The sequence below is a fragment of the Haemaphysalis longicornis genome, unplaced genomic scaffold (genome assembly GCF_048455015.1).
Source record: "Haemaphysalis longicornis isolate Haplotype H1 unplaced genomic scaffold, Haemaphysalis longicornis Haplotype H1 scaffold_1, whole genome shotgun sequence".
Lineage (NCBI taxonomy): Eukaryota > Metazoa > Arthropoda > Arachnida > Ixodida > Ixodidae > Haemaphysalis > Haemaphysalis longicornis.
Genome location: NW_027526203.1, coordinates 293,063,492 through 293,081,687, shown reverse-complemented (window position 1 = coordinate 293,081,687; position 18,196 = coordinate 293,063,492). Strand labels below are relative to the sequence as shown.

Here is an 18,196-nt window from a genome sequence, read left to right as displayed (position 1 = left end):
CGTCGTTGTCGTCGTATTTCGGCGCCACCTTCTCAAGAAAAAAAGAAACACGGTGTCGGTACGGTGAAACATCTGTATTTGCATTGCGTGCGTTAAATATGGTCGTCGTGGCCTTCGGCGTTCTCCATCTTTGTCTTCTACTGGTAACTGCCCACCTTCACAATGGTGGTCACCCCTGCCGCGATTTCCCGGCAGATGCCGTCTACCTTTCGTCCATCGCTCTATTTTCAGCAGGGTTCACGCTGCGTCGCACGATGTTGCCCGACGATGAAAGGAAATTCTGTCAAGAAGAAAAATAGAGCATGCCACGAATTAAGATTGTGTTCACCTTCCTGCGGTGGTCGGTACCATTCATGCAGAAACAAAAGATGGCTCCCCTCCAGGTGTTGGGTACGCACAAATGCAGCATTGCGCCGTGTCCAAACGGTTATGTGAGCGGGGGAAAGTTGCCCAGGTTTCTTCATTCCATGAAAGCAACCGACCTAAACAAAAAGAACTGAAGAGGTCTATGTCGTAGGCTTCATTTTTTATAGGAAACAGAGTTATGAATATAGAAAAGAGTAGCTTTTATACGAGGCAAGGCAGCATTTGGATAGGCCACAGGGATATAAAATCACACGCGGGCACTTCAATTCAGAAAGAAAGGGAGTAGAACACCAGCCTGAAAAGGATAAACAAGGATTTCGTTTTCTTTTTTGTTTTGTTTCTCTAAGGAGGCGGAGAGCGTTTAGTAGGTGCACGACTAATCGTAGAATTAGAATAGCGCCTGAGAGGCCTCTCTTGGTGGTTGTCGGCCTCGCCGTCGCCGTATATATCTCCGGGGCGAATTCATCGATCGAAATTCGGCTCGCCGGTATATGCCCAACCGCGGAATGTATCACCGGTGAAATTGGTGCCATTTGTTTTGCCGTATACGTGCAGCTGTTTTGACAGGAGCTCCATTTTCTCTCAGCCTCCGTCGTGGCCGGATGTATTTGCTTCTTTCTCGGCGGGCCTGCGGGACGCCTGAGTGCTCTTTCGCCAAGTCCAAGTGGTGCGCCCGGGCAGCGGACGCAGGGGCTGTTCGAGCGCATCATGCGCTGTCGGGAACGAATTCAAGGCGTGCGTTCCGATGCGCTTCGTCGAGTGTGGGCCAATGGGTGTACGCGTGGTAGTTTCTTTTTCTGTCTGTTTATCCTTGGACCGCGGTGATTCATCAGCCCAGCGGACAGCATCGACGGTTTCGCGCTAGCACTCCTTTCTCTGTCAGCGCCGCTTCCGTCGCCACCAGGGCGACAGCGGCCGCCGATAGCTTCCAGGACAGCTTCCGCAGACCCTCGCACTTTCCGCTGCCTGGATCCGCTCTTTTCCTCTTCTTGTGCTTGCCCGTTTCGTTCCTCATTCCGTATTCTTTTTTCTCGCTGTCCACTGAATCCTTCTCGCTTTTTGGATCTTATATCTGAGCTTCCAATGCCTCCTTTTCGTGCTTCCCAGGAGTCCTAATATTTTATCGTTGCTTGACGCAACGTATCCGCGCACGGACAGCGCCAAATCGTCAACAACGAAACAAGCCTGTATCATAAGCAATATTTTATGTCTCAATACAACGAAAGAGACATTGAATATCGAAACATACCATGAAAGCTCCGCTGCGCTGGCTTCACTGGACGAATTGAATTACTTCCTTTGTGGCTCCTTCAGTTCCGCAACTTTTCCTCACTTGTTTTTCTTAACCCACGTGTTTTACCTCTAAATCCATACCTGGCAATTGTTTCTCTGCCGGTCGTTTTCCCATTGCAGTCCTCATAGTATCCTGTAGCACTTCTTTAATCCCTACCCGCAAATTGGCGTTCCTCCGAGCCAGGCAAATAGGCTGAAAACTGCGGGGTATATCGCAGCCTTTGTGAGTAACTGGCGCACAAATAGTCTGGGCGAATGATGAGCGAGTCCTAATTGAAAGACGCCGTAAACAAGGGCGTTCTGATTGTCCGGCGTACGCCCACCTGCGAGGAGGACGGGTGCGCCTACTCACGTGGAAAAGAGGGCCGGGGCCGGTCTCTCTGTTCGCCCTCGGCCCCCGGCTCCTCAGCGGCGTTCAACGGTTCGGGCTCGTTGCCGACTTCATGCTTGGCTGAGCGCACCCGGAGCTCGTCGTGCCGTGTAATGTTCCAGCCTCACAGAGTGTGTGCAGGCGCAACAGCGCGAATCGTCCCCTTGTTTCGCGTTTCTTTCGGGTCGTCCCTCCGCGTGGCACTGCGCCTTTAACGTTGATGGCGAGTGAAAGAGGTAGTCAGTGTCCTCTGCTTTGCCCTGATTTCTGTGTTCAGGTTTAAAGATACAAGGGCAGAATTGATGGCGAGGCTGACTCCGACTCGGCCCTTCATTATCTTTCCCCGTCTGTATTTTGTTTTGGTGCGATTGTGAAGAGAAGAGGGGGGGGGGCGCAATCTTCTGACGGAATAGCGAAACAACTCGTGGCGAAAAGTCCTTCCCGGGCACTCTAAATGAATTTATTTGCCACCTTTTCAGCAAGCACCGGAAAACGACTGCCTTCGATCGTAAATGCATGAGCGATCAGCGCTGCGCCTGACGCCGGAGGGTGTGATTGATGCCGGAAGGGGACAGAAACCCTGGGCCGCGTAATTTTGTCGCTTTGTGACAGCAGCGACACTTGCCCGGAGGAGTGGGAAACCAATCACTTTTCACGCCCTCCGCTGCTCTCGTCGGGCTGTCCGCGCCAGATGTCGGCACGGAAGACGAAACTGGCGGCCTCCGGCTCTTTCTAATCTCGTTGCCAGAACCTGGAGGAAGCGGTGTCGTTAGGTGTTTGGGCTTCTGGCCACAGTTCGCTTCTTCGGAAGCGATACTAAGGTGTTGTCAAACAGACCTCAGAAGGTGCGCTCTGTAAGGAATGTGCCGCGCCCCCTCCCCACAAACCGACGTTATATCACCTGTTTTTTTTTTTTTGTTTTTTTTTTCTGGAGACTGAAGGACGGTCCTAGAGCGGCAATTTACCGCGTTCAGGCCAATAACCCACCGCTTTCTCTTTCGCACCCGTTATTTCTTTCTTTTTCCTATGATGTACTGCTACTTTTTCTTTTTTTACTCAGACACCAGGTAAGCACTGTTACAGGGGTCAGAAGGATTTTTTTTGGAACCCACCCCCAAAGCTTACGGAGCTATTGCAAGAGGTTGTTATGCATTGCGCAGACTGGTTTTCAACTGCTCTTGGTTCAGTGAATACAACATGGCTGCGACAGCAGGGGGTCGCAGTAGAAAGGCTTAGTACAGCGTACGCAGCCCTGCGAAGAATTAGAGTACGTATTCTTTTGCGTCCTTTGCACTGCACATGCGTCGTAAGCTACGCTGGCCTTGCGCCTAACGGGCGTAAGACGAACGTACGCTATTTGCCCTCTCAGCCACCGAGACAAACTCCCTACCGCCAAAAGATGTCTCAAGGCGGAGCGTAAAAGACCTGTCGGGACAGGCGGCGAAGTCTCTCCCTCCTTTGTAGTAGTGGGCGACCCGCGGAGAGTGCGCACCGAGACACCCTGCTCAACATTGATTGATTGATTGTAGAGTTTAACGCGCCGACGCAACACACGCGATGAGGCGCGCTGTTATGGAGGGCTCCGGATTAATTTTGACCACCTGATGATCTTTAGCGTGCGCCGAAATCTCGTACACACGGGCGTATTTGCTTTTCGGCTCCATCAGATAAGCGGCCGCCGCGGCCGGGAATCGAACCCGCGACCTCGTGCTCAGCAGTGCAACGCCTTAGCCCCTGAGCCACCGCGGCGGGTCTGCTCAACATACCTGAAAAGCGCCTCCAGGGAGCCTTGTACGAAGCTTTTATAGTGTGACGTCCTTCTGACGCTACCTCCTCTGCTGCTCTCATCGGCTGCAGTCCTTCGAGGTCTGTGAGCCCTCTCAAATGATCGCACACCGCCACCGGTCCTGCCCGAACGCGTAACGACGAGTCGCATTCCGAATCACGTGGCTGTACGCACGTGTGTTTTGCGCTTTAGGGTTTAGATAAAAGTGAGTTGGAAAGCCATATAAGTTAGTAAAGGAATGTTAGAATGTCGGTCGGAAAAAAAATCATCCGGAAAAAAATTCGGAGAGAGACCTCCGAGTAATCAATATCAGCGACATAGAACTCTGCGACATAACCGTGCGAGATGACTGAGCGAAAAGTGACGCTCTCGCATTCTCAAAGCCGAAGAGAAAGCTTAGACGCCCCTATAAATTTTGCGCGTTTTTACTTTACTGCAGTTTGAACTCTCTTGGCTCGTCTGCAAACTCATGACGGCTCGATTTGGGCGTGTAAGTACTTGTGACGCTGGGAGCAGTGGGCCAGTGAATTTTGGTCCATAGCTCGAGGGCCGTTAGGGAGTACCCTTTTCGGAGTCTACTTCACATTCCTGTTTGTTGATGTAGCATCATTGTGTGCTCCATGTCGTCATTGATTAGGAAGTTTCAGGTTTCCCCTGGCTCCTCTCGCCCAAACGGAGGCAATTCTCACGCTCAAGGTAGCCCCAAACCACCGAAGTTTCGGGTGGTAGACACCGACAACGAACATCTTCACTTGAGCTCTTCATAAAGTTTCTCTCTCTCTCTCTCTCTCCCTTATTCCCGTACACTAATTGTGAAACCTGCCGCATTTTCCGGTTTAAAACTCGCTTGCGCAAAAGTTGATGCGCAGCAGAGGGAGGGCCGACGCGGGCATGCGACAGTCCGACGTAGGCCGAATGGCACGCTTTGATGTCTAACGTCCTCACCCGGTACCGCATACTTGATATACAATGATGTACAACTGATATGCAATGAGTGTGACGCGCTACTTGCCATGTATATAGCTCATGCAGCTTGAAATTTAGCTAACGTTAAACATGTGAAGTTTAGCCTAGCGTTACGCTTTGAGGTCTAACGTCGTAAAGGGGTGGCCATTAGAAAAAGTACTCATGTGTATTCATTTCCCGTCAAGAGCGGGTCCCGATTGACGTCGTGAGACATACAAGCAAAACGTTAAGTCTAAGCTGAGGCACGTACCCGACACTTGCTGCGGCAGTTTTAGAAAAGCTACACACGCATCTATAACTTTTTCTAAAACATACCCGCGTTGATTACCCGCATACCCGCGGTGAATTGGAGGACTCCTTATAAACAGGAACGTATGTGACTGCAGTGCCCATTGCTGTACGTACACAGACGCTAAAGCCCGTGGTGCCTGCTAGGGCATGCGTCAAGCAATCGACGACTCAATCCGTCAATTAATTACTTTAAGAGCGCGCAAGGACTGGGAGGATCGACCGGCATAAATCTGTGCCCGTATCTGAATCCCGTGACCCTACACTCTAAGAAAAAAGGGTGTGGTAGTTTCTCTCTTAAGGGTGAAACAGGAATGTATCATATATTGCTCCCTAAGAGGTAGAAAGATTCTCCCTTTAAGAGGGAGGAGCGCGTTTCTACCCCTAGGAGTGGAGGAAGATTTCCCCCTTTTGTGAGCTAATGGAGGAGCGTTCCTCCCCTGTCAGCGTCACCTAAGCAAGGCTTGTCATGCGAGAAAGGCCTAGCGAGCTGATCGGTTTGAGGATCGAGGAAGTACAAATAGTTAGGTTACTGTGGTTGTGTGCGCTTAAAATGCGCTAAAATAACCAAGAAATTACCTACCGAGAACCAGAACTGCGGTTAGCAAGCGATGTCGCCAATCGTATATGCGCGACTTCTTGCATTCGTCTCGCTGCGCGCCCCGCTTACGCGTTCAGAGCGAACGCGCCGCCGTAAACACACTAGAAGTCATACCGATTGCTTTCCAAATGCCGCCTTTATTTCCGAAAGGCTCGTAACCCCGCCGTTCACCGCACACGAGATCACAAGCATCCAATGCGGCCGTTTGAGAACAACCAGTTGTTGTTAGTCGTCTTACCTTGCTACAACCGATGCATCAAAACGCGGATCGTCTGCAATCGTAAATCTCAGCGCAAAGGCAATGCAGGCAACACGAAAAACGTATCCGTCGCTGTCGCATCCTCGACACTGCTCGCTCTCTAGCATGCTCGAAGTAAAGCAATCGTAAACGTTTTAAAAATGGCCGATAGATGACGCAAAAAAAAGTATGGGTGGGGAGGGGCAGCTACTAATCGGGAGAACAGCTGTAAAACAATGTAGTATGCTTATTAAAAAACACCCAACAAACGAGCAAAAATTCCCCGCATTTCCCCGAGGGGAAGAATGTGAAAGTGCGAATGCACGAGTTGAATTTGCGCGGTTCGGTAATGTTCGCGAAAGAGAGATCACACACACACACACAACTACAAAGAAAGAAAGATGCATTTATTCACAGACACCTATTTGTGTTGTCGTTGTACTTGATTGCTAGAGCGGATCTCAGCTTTGAAATTTCGTGTCAGTACTCCTTTAAGCGGGTGCATTAGCCCTTCTCACGCCCGATTCCGGGCCAATTCCCCACGTGGGTATGTGCCATGTCAGCGGCCAGGCAGCGCGCGCCCATCTCCCCCCGTTGCCAAGGAAGACGAGGAGATTCCTGGCCAATCCCCCACGTGGGTATGTGATGCGGACATCGCCGGTGGACGCAGGTTCAGGGTCGCTTAAGAAGTGCATTGCACTTAAAAAAAAGTACAGCCTGATTGTACAAAAGCATACGGTTAAAACTAAGCATCACCATCAGTGGGCACTTACATCAAGGCGTCCGTTATGGATAACGTATATTATTATAGCCAACATCACGGAGGCCGCATGTGGGCGGGCACATATTGGGAAGAAACATCGCACAACACAGCGACATACACTTCATTAAAGGCACTGCCAACGCACAATACACGCAACACACAACATCGCAAGCATAATACACGTATACACCACCACATATAGTACACTTCTAACATGTCCGCATGATCACAAGCCACAACTACACATTGAAACGATGACAAAGTATTTATAACCCTGATCGCCGAGAATTCAGGTAGGAACAGTGAGATCGTTGCTTGTTTCGATAACCCACGGCAGTACGTAAGCCTTAGGTGGGTTTTGTTATTTCATCAGATGTAACCCATGCAATTGCAAACTTGTATTAATTTGAGGTTTTGTAAGAAGTAGTAGAATAGCTCAAAGAAGAAAAAACGTCCCACGAAACAGTACGGCAGGTATGTTTGGGTAATGACACTCATTGCCTCGCCTTCGCTCTTTTAGCGTAGAGCGCACCACTGGTCTGGCAACCATTCAGCCAAGATGTTACCGAATGGGGGCCTTTTGTTGTTGGTAACTGATGCGTCAATACGCTGCGGTCCGTGCTCGTTGACGAAAAAAGGGGCAGTTTGCTATCATCGCTGACCTCTACCCTTGCGCGTCAGTGTAAAACGTCCACAAATGCAGTGGTAACGTTGAACAGGGGGCAGGCGAGTCGCCCACAGCAAGCATGCAGCGGTGCCCACAAAATGTGCTTCGAACACACGGCTGGCGAGCCGTGCGTTAGCGTGGCGGGCACATGGTAATAATAAAAAAAAGGGCCCATCTCCCCGCGAGGGGGACTCGAGTAAATGCGTCGCATAGGGGTGGATGTATTGCGTTAACGTTTAGTGTTTGGGGAGTTGGTGGTAGTGAATGCGTTGTATCAGCAGCTTCTTGACGTAGTTTGAATGAGTCAAGGATATAAGGCGCGTTCGTAGCCTTTCATTCTGTGTCGGTTTTGTGGCGCAGTGGGAAGAGCACCATGTACCTCGCGTTCTGCCCACGGGTAGTGAATGCGTTGTATCAGCAGCTTCTTGACGTAGTTTGAATGAGTCAAGGATATAAGGCGCGTTCGTAGCCTTCCATTCTGTGTCGGCTTTGTGGCGCTTTCTTTTTTTTTTGGCGCAGTGGGTAGAGCACCATGTACCGTGCGTTCCGCCCGCAGGGTCGTGGGATCGAAACCTGGCGCCGGTAAGCATTATTTTTTTATATAGTGTAGGGGGAGGGGTGCGGACCTGTTGTTGAGAGTGAGGAGGGTAGCGTGATGCGGGAGAGGAGGAGTGGGGGAGAGGGAACGCCTGCGCGCTGAGCTGTTGCGGACGGACATCGGACGCTACATGTGAGTTAAAGAAATGCTCTGCATTTAAAAGAAAGACAGCGAGAAAACAAGCAAGCAGCACACCGCCGGGGAGGTGTTGCTCATAGTCGTCGTATGCGCCCGATCGGCGAAAGCCACAGTGCAACGATGAACGGTTTCGTTTTCGGCGTCGGCGCCGACAGCAGATTGCAGACGACAGGGGAGAATATTTCCTACCCCGTTTCGGTGTTTCGTAGTGGCCGTACAGAGGGCGCTACGTGTAATTAGCTAAAGAAAGAAGCTCGCTGGTCCGGAGGAGAAAACCCTCGATTTCCTCCCTTTTTCTACCCTTTTTTCTTAGAGGTATTGCCCCACGCTTTATGAGCAGGAATGCATGCGCATTTCCCATAATATATTTTAAAATTTTGCACTTTCTTTTTAATTGCTTTAAGCAGGCGTCAAAAAAAAAAAGGACCGTATAGACAGGTGGAGATCGATGTTAAAAAGGACCCGTTTACAAGCTTCCAAGTACTGCATTCGCACTAAAAGTATACATTTTGGGGAGAAAGTCGTCGTATGATGATGAATAAATCTTTATTTGTCAAGCTGGTGCAGATGTAGGGCACCCGTCCGGTGGGGGGCTTCCCTATTCCGGGATACCCTGAGCTCGGCTGGCGGTCCAGGCCCTCTTCACCAGTTCACGCTGGATTTCAAGGTCTGGGCTCGTCAGGCGGTTCACCCACTGCTTGTAGGAGGGGGAGGTTATTGGGGCAAGGCCTGGGGTCTTCCACTCCCAAATCTGGTGGTACAGTGTACCGGGAGTTAGACAGAAATTGCAGGTAGACGGGTATTGGGTAGGGTAAATCGCATGGAGTAGGGTTCTGTGGGGGTACGTATTTGTCTGTAGTCTTCGAAGGGTGGTGGCTTCTGCTCTTGTTAATTGGGAGTGCGGAGTCGGGAAGGTTCTTCGGCCTTGACGGTAATAAATGAGAATGTCAGCATACCTGACAAGCGGTTCTGTTTTGGGGGCCGCAAGCGGTGTTTGTCCCTCTATGGTAATGGCCCGGTGTATAAGCGCGCGGGCAGCGGCGTGAGCCGCCTCATTGCCTTCGAGAGATTCGTGTCCAGGTATCCAGATGAGCCGCGTTTCAGGTATGTGGGCAGAATTCTTAAGAATTTGAAGTGCCGTTTTGCTGATGCGGCCTCGTTGGTAACTGCGGCACGCCGCCTGCGAATCCGTCAAAATTGTAATTGCATCTTTTCCCGTCGTGATGGCCGGGGCAATAGCGGCTTCTTCGGCAGCTTCCGTTGATGTTGTGCGGACGGTGAGGGCGGTTGTTACTTGCCCTGCTGCATTGGCGACACACACGACGTGGGCTGGCTTGTTTATGTATGGAGACGCGTCCGTATACCTTGTTGTTGGATTGCCGCCGTATTATTATTCATGGCTCGTACTCTTGCTATGCGTCGAGCTTTGTTGTGGAGTGGGTGCATGTTTCTTGGGATGGGGGCTACCCTGATGACTTGTCTGAGTTGGAGTGGAACCCGCTCCTTATGGTCTTGCAGTGGCGGTATGGCATATCCCAGCCGTCGCAGTGTAGCTCGTCCCGTTGGTGTTAGGCGTAAGCGTTCTAGTTGAGAGCTATGATGCGCCTGGTGTATTTCCTCCCATGTGTTTTGTAGTCCAAGATGCAATAATCTCTTCGTCGATGTTTTTTGGTGCAGTCCTAAGGCTGTCTTATATGCTTGACGAATCATGACATTGAGCCTGGATTTTTCGGATGTTTTCAGGGCCAAATAAGGGGTTCCGTAAGCAACCCGGCTTATGAGTATGGCTTGGACAATGCGCACTGTGTCTGACTCTTGCAAGCCAAATGGGCGGTTTGACACGCGTCTTATGAGGCGGATTAGTAAAAACGGTAAACCCGCATGTGCAGTGCGCGGAGCTCTAAAAGAAGCGCGAACCGTTCAGCCCCAATCCCTGAAAGCGACCCTGTGCAGGCTTGAGGACAAGCGTCTTGTCACTACGCGTTGTTGGACTGGCCGAACGTGTCGAGTGCGACTCCGGGGCCTAGAAGCGAGCGTGCACGCTGTCAGATGGCGGCCCATTGCGCGTGATCTTTTCGCCGCCGCCCGGCTGGCAAGTGAAAGACACTTCCGATTACCAGCGACGCACACTTGACGAGCGCTCCGCAATCTACAAAAGCGTTGCCTTCTCCGGCGACCGAAGACGGCGCTCGGGAATCTCCGTTTGATTGGCAGCCGATCGATGCGCGTTTACCTGGGCGCCCAGGGCCTGGAATAGCTCCCGCCAAGCGGCTTCTTCGCACCGGCTGCGCTTGCTGCTGCCGCATTGAGTGGTCCATCGCCAGTTGTCGTGCCTGGGTCGCCATCCGTCGCGGCGCGATGCACCTCGTTTTTTATTATATGTAACACGGCCCTTCACGCTGCGCACCTTCTTCGCTCCATGCGCCGCCCTTCTTCTCAATCTGGCATGACAGCGGGAACTCGCTTCTCGGGTTACATATTCTGCCGCCCTTTTCTGGCTCTTTTTTACAGCCAGTAAAGGGAGCGTGTTGAGTGCTTCAAATGGCTTCTTGGATAAGCCGCATTTTTCTCTTCGTCGCCATCTGAGATTGGAGAGGAATAAGAATATGGGAACATCTTTTTACTTCCTCCAGCGGCAGCACACCGTCCGAGCGTGTGCGAAAGACCTTAATGCGCATTCCTTAAGCCCTCTTGAAAAGGCTCGCCCGAGAGCCGTCCGCCGGCTTTTATATCTACATCTTCATTTGGGCGGTACCTGTGTTGTCCGTTTCGGCACGCTTGGTGTGCCAGGGAAAGGCGGTACGTTTGGAAATATTCCTGAGTTTATGTAAGGCGCTAATGAAGTCCGTACGCTGTCAATATCACGAGCGCTGAATGCAAGAGCTGTGCGAGCAAGTAATAAGCCTTCGACCTGAATGTGTCGAGCAGCTGAGTCGCCAGGGCAGGTCTTAACAGACGACCTGGCAATAAGATCTTTCAGATTCAATGCGCGCGCTTAAAACGGGCATTGAAAGAAGAACGGGGCCCGAAATTTGTCAAACATTTACGTTTTCGCGCCAACAGGTGGAACAGCGGCACCTCTAGTTCTTCCGCAGATGTTCGCGTGGGCTGCTCATGCTCGGAATTTTCATCAAACGAAAATTCGCCGCAAACTATTTCTGTTTTCTTCAAAGTGACGCGATAGCATTCTTTTAGCCAGAAGTGGCGTCACTTTTTCGCCACTTCTGGAAGTGCCATTACTTTGCTGGTATGCCGCGTATGAAAACAATGTGGAAAATTTTTGACCTCCCAAATGTCAGTATGTGCGTAGAATACAGTGCGCTTTCATCCGCTATAGTTTTTTTTTTAAATGCAGGAGTCATCCTGTCCCACCAGTCAAGCTGCTGTGTGAACCAAACCAATCTCACGTTAAAATCTATGGACATTAAAGAATGCACGTTGGGAGCGCTGCGTATCGTCCGAACCGGGAGGAGAATGAACTTGTGGTGGTTATCTACACCATGATTTGGAACGGGCGCATTAATCATTGGACTTGCACTGTATCCGAAATCCCAACCGCCTTGTGCGAGACGGTGAATGTGAATAAACGGCAGCTGCGGCGCGACTCTCCGCACTTCGACGGCATTGAGCTTTGACAGGTAAGCCGGCCTCTCGGGGTACCCGCAACCGTTTGTCTTGGAAAGAAGCCGGCTTTCGTGTTTCAGGTGCTCACTGGGTGTTCTGCCGGCAGCCCAATGGGAAGACGTGGCGTGAGTGGCTCTGCCGCCATCATTCTTTTCTGGAGTTGTTTTTTGTGTTTGTTCTCTCCAGTGGCGCGTGAGCGGCGGTGTCGCATTCATTCTCTTCGCTTCCGCCTTCTTACTTCTTCAGCCCCCTTTCTGCTCCCTGAGACCCACGAAAACCACGACCAACGCGAGGCTACCCTTTAATGTGCTTGGTCACAGTGCGCTCGAACGACCGATCAGTCCGTCGAATAAAGCGAACACGGCGAATGAGGACGGCCAGCGTAAGGGTTTACGCCAGAATTCTGCTTCAGTCTGCAATAGTACCTCCTCGCTGACCTTGCGAAATTCAAATATAACACGTTTCAGATTGCAGCGTATACGCCAGTGCAGATCATATTTCTGAAGATCCCGCTGCGTTGGCGGAGTTGAATTGCCCTCATGAGCACGAGGGCATGGTTTTAATGACCGGCGGCCCAGCAAAGTTTTGAGGTGTAGACGGCCCGGCTTTTCTCCCCTGTGTCGCGCGAACGAGCTGAAAGACGTCCATAAACAGAGCCACGAAACATACGAGGCGGCACCAAAAAGGACTTGGCCTCCGGGCTCGGGAAACAGATGTAACGCTCTGTTATAAGGCTGAAGGCGTACGACTACGACCCGTCCCGTGAAGGTAGCGTGGTTGGCGAGTGGCCAGCAGAAGGGTTGCCTCCGTTCGGACGACGAAGAGCGAAAGCCAAACTAAACTTTTTTAATGCATGGCCTAACACCAATTCCACAGCTGCAAGCAGAAGCCCAGCTAAACACGCTTGATGAACTCATTCATCAGCGTCGTTCCGCACGCCTGCTGAAACGTGGACTGGTTCCAGAGGCAGCAGCTCTCGCCGCGTACATGGGCCAGCCGGCAAATACGATGCCAGCCTTTTCCGCTGCAAGGCCGCCCTGGCTGTTCCATCGGGTGACGGACAACAAGCCTCTGACAAGGCTACACGCCCGTACCTCGGGCCTTCACCAGCCTCCAGATGCCGTCCTTCATGTCCCTGACTGGGTGCCTGAGACGCAACCGCTGGTTGTCCAGGCTTTTGTGGACGCCGGGGCATACGACTGCTTCGTCACCACGGCCTTGACATGTCCCTCCTTCCCTGCCCTAAATCAAAGCTGCGCGTACGAGTCACTCCGTGCTCTCTCTAGCCTGCTAGCAGAACTTACTGCCATTAGGGATGGCCTGCAGGCGCTTGCGATATCCGCGTGCTGGTCAGACGCCGCTTGCCGACGACGGCTCAAAGCCTCCAGCAACCTCAGCAACGCCCAGAGAATACGGCCCGGTCTCGCTCTCATTCACGGCCAAGCTCGCATGCACGCGGCAAGTCACGTGGTCTGGCGCGAACCACATGCGGATAGCTCATGCGCCAAGCCGGCAGTGGAGGCGGAAGTGGCAAACGCGGCAATTTTTTTTCTTTATTGGGCGAACGCGGCCGTCGGCGGAGCTGCTCGGCGAGTCACGTGATGCGTTGCAAAGGGCACGGCGTACCTTCGTCAAAGGAAGGTCAAGTGTACCGCGACGGCGGAACCGCTCGACGAGATTAGCAAAGCTCTCCTTTAAAACTTTTATTCTGTTCAGTCCCTAGCGGCAGGCCCAGCAGCCAAGGGATTGGAGTCTCAGCAGTGGGCCTCACCTGGTGCCTACGATGCCAAGCTCCCAGAGAATCATTCTGCGGGGAACACCAGGAGGCACTGGGGCTCGTCAAAAAGAGAGCCCAACCCAACCGAACGCAAGAGAACCTCCAGTGCAACGGTCAAAACAAGCGCCGAAGCAGTGCTCGAAGCAGAGTCAGCCACACACAAGTAAAAACAGCAGCGGCAATCCCGTGTAAGCGGAAGAGGATTGTGGCCGCCCCGTATTCTCGATGTCGCATGAGCTCCGCAGCGTGTACCGACTTGCACGGTTCGCTTGTAAGTGGGCTTCGCATCACGTCCCAGCTGCTATGCGGGAAAGAACTACGGCGCGGCGTCGAGTGTGTGCGTTGCTGAAGCCAGCGCGTGCGTGAACACACACACCTCAGTCGATTCGAAATCCGCCCTCACACTGTTTCCCAGAAGCTACCTCCAGCAATTTGTGATATTAAACACTGCAGCACATTAATGCTATTCTAGGTTATAAACGTTCCTCCTCATAAGTATATTCTTTTACGGCTGTGGTCGCTGTATTGTGTTGCCGTTAGGAGCGCTGGTTCAAGTAGTCCGCACCAATTATGACAAACATTCGGTTGATGCCGGGGCTTCCCGCACGCGCGGTAACTCACTGAACCGTGGCGCGGCGTGGCATCTATACCGTCGCGGACACCGTCGTGGATCATTCCGTTACCGTGTCTGGTAACGTGTGGTGCACGAAAGCCCACGGTCTCAAAAGCCCCGTCTCAGTTGCCCCGCCCTGGAGGCCCCGCTATTTCTGCCCCGTTTTCGAAAGCCCCGCACTCATAACTTGTCTTGCAATTATCAGTTTTATTAATAATGTCATACATGCTCGTATGACATACTTGTAGTCATGTATGAAGAGCGCATCAGGCCCTTTTTGAGTCTGGCTAACCTACATGGCAACGTAATTCCTTTGGTGATAATGTCGCACGGACTCGACGAGGCTATGACCCGGCCGAGGTGGCACTCACGCAGACCTCGGAGTGTCACTGGGCTACGCCACAGACGCTGGCATAACGATGTTCGCTGTGTGCTTATCACTTCCGCAGCAGTAGGCTTCAAATCCACCCTACTTAGACCACGCATACAAATTACCGCTGCTAAAAGTGGAAGAGGCATGCTCTCCCAGTGCTAGTTCGAGAGGGAGGTGGGGCGAGACGTGACGTTTTGATAACCACGCGACTAAAGCGATTTGGAAGACTGCTGCCTTCTTTCCTCTTCTCTTCTAAGCTCGCTTTGCTCCCTCTACCTCTTTCTTGGGATGGTCGTCGCACATTATCTTACGGTTTTTAAAGCATTTAGGCGCCAAAAAATTACGTTTTCTCGTATTGCCATGGGAGAATGTTGGGGGGAAACTGGCGTCGTGGCGTCTGGACAAGTTGTGCTTTTACGTGTCCGTAAAATGCTGCTTTCGCCCTCAACAAAAACGTTCTTATTCAAACTGCACAGCGAAACTTTGCCTGTTAAGACGTGGCTGCACAACCGGAACATTTTTGTGTCTTCTGTAAACTGTCGCCTGTGCGATATACCGCAAACAATTGAGCACTGCTTCATAAATTGTAGAAATGCTGTACTCTTTTCAGATGCCCTCCCAAGAACTCGTAAGAAGGACTTTGAATTTACTCTACATAGTATACAGTATCTAGTATCACCCGCAGACGGTGACGTGCCACATGACTGCTTTTTTCGCTACAATGCGGATGCTGTATAGACACGCTGAGCCTATAGTTCCTTTCAGATCACACTTCTTCCAAGTGATCATTAATCTTAAAGATGTCTACGACCAAAATGATTCTCGCCTTGACTGGTATCCCCTGCTTAGTAGTTATTCACTGTCACCCCCGTTTAAAAAACCAAATGTACGTAATTGTTCATTGTGTTTAGTTTTGTTTTTCATCTTGTAATCACCTCATTTGTATGCGTACATAGTTGTAAATATGTGTTGTAAATATCATTTCCTACATTGACCTGTAGTGTAATAAATACCACGTGGAAAACAAAACAGAAAAAGCTGGGTTGGTATATTGCGGATGCGTACTTTCCTAATATTGCGGAAATCCCTAGTTCGAACCCCACCAAGCCTCAACCTTACTCTACTTCCTTTTCAACTCAATTACACTGTTTTTTTTTTATTCTTTGAGCCGTCGGCTATTTTTTGTGCCGTATGGGGGCCAGGAATGCCCAACTTTCGAACTACCGAGCCAGCTTATGTTTTTCTAATTAAAACAGAGGGGTTGTAGCCTCTGATTACACAAAGGAAAAGCGCAGCAGAAAGAAATGGAGACGCACAATCCCTGCTTAGTGTAACTGTGACAAACTTCCTGATTTAATAAGCGATAATTTTTTTTTTCAAACCAAGAAACAAAGGATTATCGCCTCACTAAGAACACGCCGAATGAGGAAACCGGGAAGGAAAACGTGCGGTTCTAATATGCCTATTGTCCATCCCCTTGCACTCATCCGCTTACTCGTGGGCGTTACCATGAGCTCGGGGCTCAACGAAATGTGTTAAGAAACTTCAAGGAGGACTAGTGCGACAAGGCTATTCTTTAATTTTAAAATGTGGATATTATTTACCTCTATTTAGTCGCTGCAGACCGTATTCAAACGGCGATTACAGCCGAACCAGCGTGTTTTCAGCGCAGCTTTTAACAGGTAATACAAGCAAATCCCCAGGGTTTCTGTGACTGACAATGACTATAAGTGCGACCAAGGCGACTTGTATTAAACATGAGAACTGTATGATTAGTTCTGCGGCGCTATTGGCATTAATGCTTACGCGCACTACCCAAACTCAGCGCGGGCGCAAGTACGCACGCGCACACGCGCACACACACATAAACACGCACGTGTGTGTGAGTGTTTGTGTGTGTGTGCGTGCATGAATTACAGGATACAATTTGGGTTACAGCAAAGACATGCTCAGCTGCTTGTAGCTGTATACGCTAGACGCGCCCGCCGGCAATAAAATGTACTTCTTCCAGGGAGATGGCAGTTTCGATAAAACACGGGATAAGAACTGCTTTTACGAACGTGACAGTTTTTGCTTTCGCCCGTCGCTTCGATAGAGCTTGTGTGTTACCATCAAGAAAGCTGCGTACGTGACAAGAAAGATTTCCTTCCCGCTATATTGGCTCTCGCTGCCAGCTGTTCGTTCCGAGTGCTCAAAAAAGAAGGGTGAGGGGGAAGGAAACACGACTGTCTTTTCCCCTCAATCTACTTTCACCTAATCCTCCAGTTTTCTGCCAGTGTACGGTTCTAAAGCGAGCCACGCCGACGTGGAGCAGACTGCTCAATCCCTTTTTTTTTAGTTTTAAATCTGTTCAGAACGAAAACTCGCGCCGCGTTCTCAGTGCAGGCGAGCTGTCAGGAACTATGGCAACAAAAAGTGGGAAGGTAACCTATGTAATCTGATTCCCGCTGTCGTTAAGCTTCCGCCGTCACAAATGCGAGCTCGAACAAATATTTTTGTTCCTTTTGCCTTTCAGCTCCTCTGTCACTTTGTTAATATTTGTAAACACGCGGAAATAACAATGCGTTGGAGTCCGCCATTCGGCGAAAATAAACGCAAACCTGCCGCGTTCTACTCGGGGCATACTGAAAACAATTTTGGACACGTGCTCTTGACGTAAAGTCAAATTGGTTCGAAATACAGTGCTCGAACGATTTTTCAAAGCAAAAGCCGAAACACCAACAGGCGGCCCCGCATAGGAAATCGCGTGACGTTTCTGCCGCGTTTGAAATAGTATTGCTCGGAAGCAATGGAATGAAAAGGGCATTATTTGTCACTGTTTTCGTTTCCCAGTTGCACGGCTCGAAAGAAAAGGCGACAAAAAAGCAGGCGAGCTGTCCCAAAGCCCATTGCCTGTCAAAACGCGCGTTCAGTTTTTCTGCTCCTCGCGGTCATTATTTTTTCCTTCTCCGCACACGGCAGCCGGCGTTTGAAGCGCGCGTTTTTTTTTAACCAGCCCCATGCCGCGTGCAGAAGAGACTTAGGCCAGCGTGACATCCAGGAGTGGAGGAGTAGGCGGCAACCGTCTTGCGCATCAGTCTGGAAACAATGACCACGAGGCGTCTCCAACAACCGCAGCTGCGGAGGCGCTGCATTGTGTTTTGGTGAGCTCGACGTTGTGCACGCGCCAAGAACCAGGACACGTGGCACCACTAAGGACATGTCGGGCTTTCTGCGATTCCCGCGACTGGTGCGCGAGAGGATATCGGAACGCCGAAAGCGTCGCATCCGGGCCCGCCAGAGGTAACGCCAGCACTTGCTTTAGCGCGCAGGGTCGCCCTGTCTCGGAGCCGCCGCTGCGCCGCGCGCGCGACTTTTACGGATTGTTGCGGCGGACAATGGATTTCGTTCTACTACGCACAAGCACGCCGGCTGCCGCCAATCCGGAATACGCGAACGACTCTAGCAGTCATAGCTGCCTTGCTACCGGTGGCTCGTCTACCGTTGCTTAATCCCATGTTGTTTCCTGAGAGGTGTGTTTTGCTCGGTGGTTTAACCGCCGTGCACATTTTGTAATATGCGCATTAGGTCTCTGATTATTTTCCCGCTTAGGAGACATTTATTTTTCGAGGCTGTCACGAGAATAATCTCGGTTTAGCGGGAGCAGCGAGTTTGTCTTACGTTTTACCTGTAACACACTGCCGGAACGAAAGTGACGTCGATGGCCCCTTCGGCATTTGTCGCAACGCAGTTAAA

General features: G+C 51.0%; 1 protein-coding gene across 8 annotated transcripts in view; it reads left to right on the top strand.

Annotated features, from left to right (window-relative positions):
• Cac (calcium voltage-gated channel subunit cacophony) overlaps nucleotides 1-18,196 on the top strand; it is a 906,370-nt gene that overhangs the window by 175,040 nt on the left and 713,134 nt on the right. For 2 of the 8 annotated variants that reach the window (XM_077679745.1, XM_077679758.1), the window contains exon 1: nucleotides 17,564-17,743. The exons of 1 other annotated variant lie outside the window; for it this stretch is intronic. In XM_077679745.1, the coding sequence (XP_077535871.1) occupies nucleotides 17,661-17,743 (83 nt within the window). In that variant the 5' untranslated portion in view covers nucleotides 17,564-17,660. Of the gene's footprint in view, nucleotides 1-17,562; nucleotides 17,744-18,196 lie in introns of those variants that run through there. 5 more of the 8 variants (XM_077679765.1, XM_077679740.1, XM_077679751.1 and 2 more) reach the window with 3 other exon arrangements.